The sequence below is a fragment of the Priapulus caudatus genome, unplaced genomic scaffold, assembly GCF_000485595.1.
Source record: "Priapulus caudatus unplaced genomic scaffold, Priapulus_caudatus-5.0.1 Scaffold1787, whole genome shotgun sequence".
NCBI lineage: Eukaryota > Metazoa > Priapulida > Priapulimorpha > Priapulimorphida > Priapulidae > Priapulus > Priapulus caudatus.
Window position 1 is genome coordinate 9,974 of NW_014578848.1, and position 10,507 is coordinate 20,480.

Consider the following 10,507-nt stretch of genomic DNA (forward strand, 5'->3'; position numbering starts at 1 on the left):
TTTCATGTGTTTTCTTGTGTGTTCATGTGTGGTCTGTGTGTTTATGTGTGTTCATGTGTGGTCTGTGTGTTCATGTGTTTTCATGTGGGTTCATGTGTGTTCATGTGTGGTCTGTGTGTTCATGTGTGTTCATGTGTGGTTTGTGTGGTGTGTGTTCATGTGTGTTTATGTGTGGTCATGTGTGGTGTGTGTGTTTATGTGTGGTCTGTGTGCACATGTGTGGTCTGTGTGGTCTTGACGAAGGATGAGTCCTCGCTGTTTTGGGGTGCTCATGAGTTGATGAATCATGATCAGCTTGAGTCAGATAACCATGCCCACCTTGGATGCTGTAGCTAGGTGACTCTAGCTTGCCTAACGTGTACGCGGTTTTGGACGTATGCATGCCAAAATGTGTGCAACTTTGGCAAGAAGCATTGTTTTTAGCACGTTCTATCGCAATGCAGATTGGCTAGTGCTGCTCATCAGTCACACTAACCAGGCGGAGGATAGGTCAGTTGCCCTCCCTGAACGTACAGTGTGTCTGTTCTTGAGAAATAAATACCTCTGATAACTGTCAATGTACTGTATACGCTGTATATTTTGCAGTGGTTTAATTTTCGCGAATTTTGCAAATTCGTCCCCGACCGCGAAAATAACAACACGCGAATAATTCGTACCGAATAATATCGAATAATTCACAATTCACCGACCGCGAAATTGCCCGTCGTCTGAATTCGGAAAAATATCTGTACACGAAAATTATGGCGTATACAGACTATAGTATGTGGATGATGCAGAACTCATGTCGACTGTCAGTGTGTGTGTTGTGGTGCGTGTCGTGATGACATCGTATGTTTGACTGCACGCAGGGTGAAACACCAGGTGGAGTACCTCGGACTGAAGGAGAACATTCGTGTGAGGCGAGCTGGATTCGCCTACCGCCGTCCGTTCATCAAGTTCTTGCAGAGGTCTGTCGTTGTTGATCTGTTTGTGTGCGTGCGTTTTTTGATGTGATTTTTATCTTGTTGTCTTTGAAGCCTACACCTCTTCTGTTGTGTTCACGTGTGTTCAGTGTGTTCACTGTGTGGTCTGTGTGTTACTGTGTGGTCTGTGTGTTTATGTTGTTGTTTCATGTGTGAGTCCTATGTGTTCATGTGCTTTTCATGTGTGTTCATGGTGGCTTCTGTGTGTTTATGTTGTGGTTCCCATCCATCCATCCATCCGTCCCGTCCGCCTGTCCGTCCGTCCGTCCGTCCATTCATCCATCCATCCATCCATCCATCTATCTATCCATCTGTCCATCAATAATAGCAGCACAAGTTTGATGTACAGTGCTCCTTGTGTATATAAATGTTCCCCTTAGCTTCGCATATGGGGTCCAGTGTTGTGCACACGTTGTGATGATATAAATTTAAACAGCTTCAGTTACACTGATTTTTGGATAAATACGGAAATTGAATATCAAAAGGAAGTGGCTATCACTATGTTAAAACACAAAACTCCAATTGATGCTGAAATGATTTAAGCATGCATATTTTTTAGTTTTTAAACATATCATGCTAACATTTCACTACTGCCTAACCAGATATAGCTGAATGATCATTGTTATAAAAATAGTGTGATAGCATAGAAACTGCCAATCTGTAATATTTTACTATGTAAAGGTAATACCCCTCATTATATAATATATTATATTCTTCCACTAATCCTGAAAGTGCACTTGTGGAGGATGTTCTGACTAAGATCTGACTAAGACTTTCTGACTAAGTTTATTTGAGCACATTTGCATTACCAATTACAGGTTGCATTGAATATGTAGTTTAAAAAAAATTAGTAACCTTTTATTTGCCTGCTGCACATAACTGCTATTATTCATTATAGAAATCTGTTTCTAAAAAGACCATTTGTTAAATGTCAGCCAATGCTATTGTGTGATATTGCAGTACGAACATCCATGATCTTTGTGCGCGAACCTATATGTCATACTAGTTACTGTGTAGCAGGTGTACTTGTTCATTTTCGTTCAAGTCACTGATATTTGAGAACAATGCCCAACTGAGTGACGGCATTGGGGGCGTAGGAAGGGACCGTATGTATATGAAAGAGTTGTATAGCTGTTCTCCTATATACTGTCCTGTCCTATTTCTGCATCGTTTTGTGTTTTTGCCCCGTGGCTGTGCATGGCTCTCGTCTTTTACTCCCGCCTGATTTCATTTCTCGCTCTGCTCGTGGTTCGCAATCAAACGCATGTCTAGATTATTAGGTCCCAAAAGTGTCATAGTGATGTGAAGTGTGACCCCGCGTGTGTGTTTGCATGAATAATGGCGTCTGATCGCAGGTATCGTATGATGGCGATGGCTTTTGTGAGCGTAACCGGGATGTGCTGTTCAACGATCTAGTGCTCCTCATGCAGTCTAGCGAGAAGTGAGTACAGCACGGCAGGCATGTGCACACAGCCTCTTATTATCATCCTCAACACAAGGTCCAATCATCATTATTGTCATCATCATCATCATCATCATCATCATCATCATCGTTGTCGTCGTCATCATCATCGTCACCATTGTCGTATTCATCAAGCTATTTCACAGCTGCCATGTCATGTATATCCACTAGCTATCATGTACGGTGTCCATATTGGTCATGGACATTGTCATGAATAATAGACTTTGATGAATTAATTAAACATCACTCTGATTTTATATGAAGCATTCTTGCCTTGTTTAATAGTGGTTCCTTCTGTAATGTATAGTGGTCACATCAGGCTCTTTCTTCAATGGTAGCTGAATTAATGGTTTTATATTTAATTAGCTCACATTACATTCTCTATTTAATAGTGACTGGAATGCACCAGTATTCAATCGTGTAGAGATGGCATCGTCCTTTGTGGAATTTCATGCGGAATTGTTTTTTATTTTAGCGGCTGGATCGTGTCTTAGATTAATTTTACACAGCTCTTGTGGCATTCTTTCGTTAATGGTCACTGGAATGCTTATGTGCATCAGTATATATTATGCTTCAGTAAGCTTTATGAGTGTATATATGCATATAGCTGACATCTCGCTTCGTGGAGTTGTGACGTGAGTAAGTGACCGTGTTTTTTCTGTGCTAGTCCTTTCATCTGCTCCCTGTTCCCGGAGAATGTGAACCAGCAGACGCGTGGTCGCCCGTCAACCGCCAGTAACAAGATCAAGGTAAAGCCTCCCGCACACGGTGCACAATCGGCGCGCGCCTACGGCTCCGTGCCGAATGTGCACCGTGTGCGGGCTGGTTTGCGTCCTATCTATGAAGGACATATTCGATATCTCCTTTGAATCAACGTTATGTACGGGTTTTACTGTAACAGACACACAGACTGGTCGTAGCATAGTTATATGTTACCAGAAAGGCAATAACATGTCGTTATCACTACCCTGTTCCTTCAGACCCAAGCCAACAAGCTGGTTGAGACGTTGATGAAGTGTACACCACACTATATTCGCTGCATCAAGCCAAACGAGACTAAGAAGGCCAACGACTGGGAAGAGAGCCGGTTGGTGAAGGCGTTACGAATAGATATATCTAACAAATTATGAACGATCGTAAAGAAATACAGCTCGCGAAGTTCGTCAGCTTTTGATGTGATTTTTATCTTGTTGTCTTTGAGCCGTACCACTCTCCTGTTGTGTTCCGTGTGCGGCTGGTTTGCGTCCTATCTATGAAGGACATATTCGATAGCTCTTGAATCGACGTTATGTAGGGTTTGACTGTAACATACACACAGACTGGTCGTAGCATAGTTATATGTTACCAGAAAGGCCAAAAACATGTCGTTATCACTACCCTGTTCCTTCAGACCCAGCCAACAAGCTGGTTGAGACGTTGATGAAGCACCCACACTATATTCGCTGCATCAAGCCAAAACGAGACGAAGAAGCGCAACGACTGGGAAGAGAGCCGGTTGGTGAAGGCGTTACGAAATAGAGATATATCTAACAAATATGAACGATCGTAAAAGAAATACGGCTCTCGAAGTTCGTCAGCGTTGATGTGATTTTTATCTTGTTGTCTTTGAGCGCTACCACTCTCCTGTTTGTTCACGTGTGTGGTCATGTGTGTTATGGGTGGCTGTTGTCAGCGGTGGTCTGTGTGTTTATGTGTGTCTATGTGTGGTCTATGTGTCATGTGTTTCATGAGGTGTTCATGTGTGGCTCTGTGTGTTATGTGTGGTCTGTGTGGTCTGTGTGTTTATGGTGTGTTCATGTGTGGTCTATGTGTTCATGTGTTTTCATGTGTGGTCTGTGTGTATATGGTTCATGTGTGTTATGTGCTGTCATGGTGGTCTGAGGTGTTTATGTGTGTTCATGTGTTGTCTTTGTGTTTATGTGTGTTCATGCTGTGGTCTATGTGTTCATGTGTTTCATGGGGTTCATGGGTGTGCATGTGTGGTCTGTGTGTTTATGTGGTGCATGTGTGGTCTGTGTTGTTCATGTGTGGTCTGGTGGTCTTGACGAAGGATGAGTCCTCGCGGTTTTGGGGTGCTCATGAGTTGATCAATCATGATCAGCTCGAGTCAGATAACCAGCCAGTTGTATGCGCTAGCTAGTGACTCTAAGCTTGCCTTACGTGTACGCGGTTTTGAGGTATGCATGCCAAAATGTGTGCACACTGGGCAAGAAGCATTGTTTTTAGCACGTTCTAGTCCGCAATGCAGATTGGCTAGTGCTGGCTCCATCAGTCAACAACAGCGGAGGATAGGTCAGGTTCCTCCTGAACGTACAGTGCGGTCTGTTCTGAGAAATAAATACCTCTGATAACTGTCAATGTACTGTATACGCGTGTTATTTCGGCGGTGGGTTAATTGTTCGGCAAGATTTCCGCATAGCGTCCGCGACTGCGAAAATACGACAGACACCGCGAAACTAATTCATACGAATAATATCGAATAATCATGAATCTCAGACCGCAAAATTAACGCACTCGCGAAATCTGCCCCAGTCGTCTGAACTTCGCAAGAAATATGCGGTACACACAGAAAATTATGGCGTATACCATGACTACAGTAATGGTGGATGATAACAGATCCAGAGTCGACGGTCTCGTGTGTGTCGTGGGCGTTGTCGTGAGACATCGTATGTTTGACTGCCACGAGGGTGAAACACGCAAGCTGGTAGTACCTCGACTGAAGGAGAAGCATCGCGGTAAGGCGAGCTGGATTCGCCTACCGCCGTCCGGTATCAAGTTCTGCAGCAGGTCTTGTCGTTGTTTGATCTGTTTGTGTCGCTGCGTGCGTGACGTAGCGTGTGCGTCTGTGTGGGCTGTGTGTGCGTGCGTGTGTGCGTGCCGTGCGGTGTGCCGTCTGTGTGTCGTGTGCGGCATGCGTGGCGTGCGGTCGTGTTGGGCGTGCTGTGTGTGTGAGTGCGTGCGTGCGTGGCTGCGTATTTATTAGACATAGCGGATGCAGTTGCTGATCGTTACTCATTGTATGACTTTCGCGTGTGTGTGCGGGGTGCGTGGGCGTGCGGCGTTGGCGTATTTATCTAGACATAGCGGATGCACGCGTGATAGTTGCTTCATTAACCTCCGCGGCAAACCGGAGGCATGCAATCTCATCGCGTGTGTGTTGTCGTGTGATGTGGTGTAGCGCACTAGTGTTCGCGCGACTCGAATCAGCAAGGAGCTCGCCTAGTGGTGGGTGTGTAGACACTAGTGTTCGCACGATTGATTCAGCAAAAAGGCAGCTCGCCATGTAGGCGTCAGTTAAGCACAGCCTCGCCTTAGGGCGTCCAGGTCAGCAGCAGCTCGCCTGTAGAAGCGTCCAGTCAGCAGCAGCGCAGCCGAGCCAGCTGTACTACACAGTACATGTTACACGCTGCGGAGGTATCAGTTTCCGTGAGTGCCCTCTGTCTAGTTGTATGAACTTTCTGTGTGTGTGTGTGTGCGTGCGTGCGTGCGTGCGTGCGTGCGTGCGTGCGGGTGTGTCAGTGTGGTGTCGTGTTGCATCCCAGACAGAGGGCACGCCACGGACAGTGTATAACATCGTATGTTGTATAACAGCGGCGCGCTGCTGGCTGCTGCTGATGGATTCCCTAAGGCCGAGCCAGACAGTGGTTGATGTGTACAGGATCGTTGCTTCATCATGTGAACACCCCGCGTGTGTTCATCATGTGAACACCCTGTGTGTGTTCATTGTGGGAACACCCCGCGTGTGTTCATTGTGGGAACACTACGCGGTCACGTGTAAACGGTTCATTCATGTGGAAACCTCTGTTGTGTTTAGTTGTGGGAAGCACCTGCTGATTTACTTGTGAGCACGCTGCTGGGTTCATTGTGGGAACACCACATGTGTTCATTGTGGGGACACCCCGCGTGTGTTCATTGTGGGAACACCCCGCATGTGTTTATCATGTGAATACCCCGCGTGTGTTCATTGTGTGAACACCCTGCGTGTGTTCATCATGTTGAACACCCCCGCGGGTGTTCATCATGTGAAGCACCCCTGGTGCTTCTCGTGTGAACACCCCACGTGTGTTCATTGTAGGAACACCCCGCATGTGTTCATCATGTGAACACCCTGTGTGTGTTCATTGTGCAGGTACGCGATCGTGACCGTGAGACATGGGCCGAAGTGGCGCGGGGAGCCGCGTCAAGGCATCGCACACATCATGCAGAGCGTCAGCATGGACAGTGACCAGTACCAGCTGGGCAAGACCAAGGTCTTCATCAAGGCCCCAGAGTCGGTGCGTGTCCTCAGCGGTCTCGCGTCCCCGCAAGACGCGTGACCAACGTTATATTATATTATAGGTATGTAGTATTATATTATATTATATTATATTATATTTATATTTTAGTAGTTTATATATTTATAATTTATATATTATATCGCCGAGCGTACAGAGCGGGCAAGACCAAGGTCTTCATAAGCGCCCTGAGTCTGTGGCATGTCTACGGCTCTCTCAACATCCTCCTCCGCGAGACCTCTGAGCCGACGTTATATATATAGTAGCGGCAGTGGCGTACGCTTCGGTCATCCATTACAAATTCTCCAGTCACAGATTGCCCAATCCACCGCAGCGATGTGGCCAAGCCCCCTCTCAAATTGTTGATTACTGATGTACATATTGCTTCAAAAGTAACAAAAATTGATTTATTTTGATAATACCTAAAGGTAAGTAATGATTATGGTAAAACTTATTGTATGTATTGTTTTTTTACTGAAAAATATGAGTTGTGTTTCACATAAGAATATATGACCGAACGTGTGAAGTCGGGAGTGGGCGTCGGTAACCCGATGCGTAGCCACGCCTATATTATAATTAGTATTATTGATTCCTGTATATTGATACTATGTTCATGTCTCCGGCCAGCGCGCCGCTGCCGCGAGACAAATTTCCTTCCTGCTCATAACTCGACCCCTAATTGACATCGCGCTACAAAAGCTTGGGATCTTACACATCTTGGAGAAGGTGAGGCAGGCTACCAAACGGCAGGTCAGCCTGCGACCTTTATTTGACCTTTACGCTTGACCTTGACTCATATTGTCTTCCTGCTCTATTAACTCTGCCCTCATTGACCTAGCGCTACCGAAACCAGGTCAGCGCGACCTTGTATTGTGACTTTACGCATTGACCTGATCATATTTGCCCTTCCGCTCTAATAAGCTCGGACCCTAATGACGTAGCGCTTACCAAACTTGGGTATACTAACACATCTTGGGAGAATGTGTGAGCCGCGACAAAAACCAGGTCACTGGGATTTTATCTTGACCTTCGACCTTGACCCTTGATCATATTCTCTTTCACTCTATAACTCGGCTGCTTAATTGACCAGCGCGACCAAACTGGCTACACATGCTTGGGAGAAGGTATGTGCGCTACCAAAACCAGGTCACTCGCGGATTGTTATTTGACCTTGACCTTGACCGTGATCATATTTCTTTTCACGCTATAACTCGGTTTAAATTGACCTAGCGGCGAACCCCAAACTTGTATACTTACACATCTGTTAGAAGGTGTGTCGGTACCGAAACCAGGGTCACTGCACCTTGTATTTGGGGAACCAAAACTTAGTACTTACAACATCTTGGGGAGAAAACGGAATACATTTGTAGTGCGGACAACTCGCCCTTTTAGTTATTAATAAATTATTTATATTATGTTATATATGTTATATTATATTATGTATATTATATATATGTTATAGTTATACTATAGATTGTATTACTCAATTAGTTATGCTTTATATATATTAGTTAGTTTATTGATATCTTATAGTTATATATTTATATGATTTATTATATATTATATTATATATTTATATTAATGATAATATATTATATTATATCAGACAGGAGTCCTCGTCTCACAGTCGGACTGGACTGTCTCGTGGCCCACCTGTACTGAAATTTAGTTGAAACCATGTACTCGATTGACTGGTACTTGACTATATTACTGAATATTACTTACTTGACTGTTACTGTTGACTTGGCTTGGTCTCAACCGACATATCGAGAACACGCAATCAAATGTCTCAGTTATCTTTGTTTAGACCTGCTACTAAACTTTAATAACGAGACCATAATCAAGTGTCAGTGGGACACTAATATAACCAGCACCCAAGTATTAGGCCGAGATTTTGTATCAACATAGATAGATATTAGATAGACCAACATATTGTGTCTCATGAAGACCAGTACTTATCTATAAGACTGCGTAGATTTTGTAAAGTGAGCTCACTCTCGCTTTTCTCATGTGCTCACTGTGCCCTGAGTGCGTGCCCGCCGCTGAATTCTTCGCATCACAGTGAGATCAGCGGATAACCGCTGCAGTACCTAATGTTATCAGTACCTCATTCATGTTCGGTTACGTCATCACCAAGCCTGGTTCGGCCAGCCTGGGTCGCACGCTCGCACATCCAATGGTTACGTTAATGGCCTAGTTGTCTTGTGTTGTAGCTGTTCGTTTAGAGGAGACGCAGAGATCGAAAAATACGATGGGTACGCTCGCCGCTATTCAGAAGAGCTTTCCCGGCAGGTACATAGGAAGGGAAACCATTTCAAGCCAGGAGCAAGGTAGGTCATCCGTTTACAGGTGTTTACAGGTCTTGGCAACGACCAGTCTAACAACTGTCTGGAAAGTCCTTGAAATTGGATTGCATGTTCTAGTTTGCCACATTCTATCTAATGATGATAACAAGTGTATTAGAGGTGTGTACAGGTCCATGGGAAACCTGTCGTAACTCCGAGAACCTTTAAGCGACATTTTCCAGAGCATGAGAGTCTTGAAATAAATAGCTCTAGTTATGTTTTGCGTCACGGAAGTCTTGAAATTGAGGCCATGTCTGTTTTGACTCTACATTTATCTATGTGATAACAAGTTATTATGCTAGAATAATTGATTACACTCAAGTTATAGTGCTGTCTACTGTCTGAGATTGCTTGAGTCAAGAATTTGTTCACTAACTATGATTGCAAGATGCGAGGTATAAGGTTGTATTCAGCTTAAATCTTAGGGTCCTGGAATTGGACCTAACAAACTCCTGTAAAAGGCAAGGAAAATGTTTTGCATGTTAAACCGACGCTGTTTGTGAGTTTCAGCAGCATGCATGAGACACAGATAAAGTACAGGGGGGGGGGGGGGGGGGGGGGGGGTGAAGGATCGTCATTACTTATGCATCCAATAACTTCATGCTTTACCTTTTTACACTCATGGCCTACTCTTGCTTACAATGGCTATTCGTGAAACGTTGCAGTTGCTATATACAAATTGTGGCTTACCTTGACCAAATGTACTACTACAATCTATAGAATCTAGAATCTTAGAATTTGTGTGGCGGTTTTTCCTTGAGTGATTCGAATTCAAACGATATGTTTGTAGTATTATTCTCTTGTAAGTATTTTTTAGCTGCTCATTGATGACGAACAAAAAACATAGGCGGCACCCACAGGTCTCCAATCGCAGATTGCGTCGCGACATACATCGACTGTGAGGACAAGCCTGAAGCTGCGTGCACGGTGGCAGCGAGACGCATCGGAGTTTTCCGACAACGGGTCATAAAGTACGACAGAAGGTTACAAGGTGGTCCAAGCGTCAAAGGTTTAAGGTGGACTGGGTGGTTGGCTTGGATGGCTGAGTAAGGTGGAGGTTGTGGATGGCTGGGGAGTGGAGGGGGGTGAATGGTTGGATGGGTGGATGGGTGGTGTTAGGGTTGGTGAAGTGGTGTGGATGGCGAGGGGGGTGGGTGGAATGGGTGGTGCGTGGATGGTGGGTGTATTGATTGGGTGGTGGATGGGGTGGGTGCGGGTGAGTGAGATTGGTGGGTGGTTCGGACTGAGTGAGCATGGGGGTTGGCATGAGTAGATGGGGTGAAGTGGGTGGCTGTTGGATTGTGTGGATGTGTGGGAGTGGTGGGTGGTTGGGATGATTAGATGTTGGATGAGTGGTGGGTGGTTGGATGAAGTGGATGGTTGGACGAAGTGGGTGGTGTGGGTGGGTGGTTGGTTGGATGAGTGGATGGGCTGGGTGGTTGGATGGGTGGGTGGTCCACATGC

At 45.2% G+C, this 10,507-nt stretch overlaps 1 protein-coding gene across 1 annotated transcript in view; it reads left to right on the forward strand.

Moving 5' to 3' along the window:
- LOC106817598 (unconventional myosin-Ie-like) overlaps window positions 1-10,507 on the forward strand; it is a gene marked incomplete at its 5' end in the record, with an annotated part of 36,787 nt that overhangs the window by 8,548 nt on the left and 17,732 nt on the right. Inside the window, 4 exon segments of the mRNA XM_014822278.1 lie at window positions 2,318-2,403; window positions 3,092-3,173; window positions 3,405-3,511; window positions 6,554-6,698. Of these exon segments, the coding sequence (XP_014677764.1) occupies window positions 2,318-2,403; window positions 3,092-3,173; window positions 3,405-3,511; window positions 6,554-6,698 (420 nt within the window).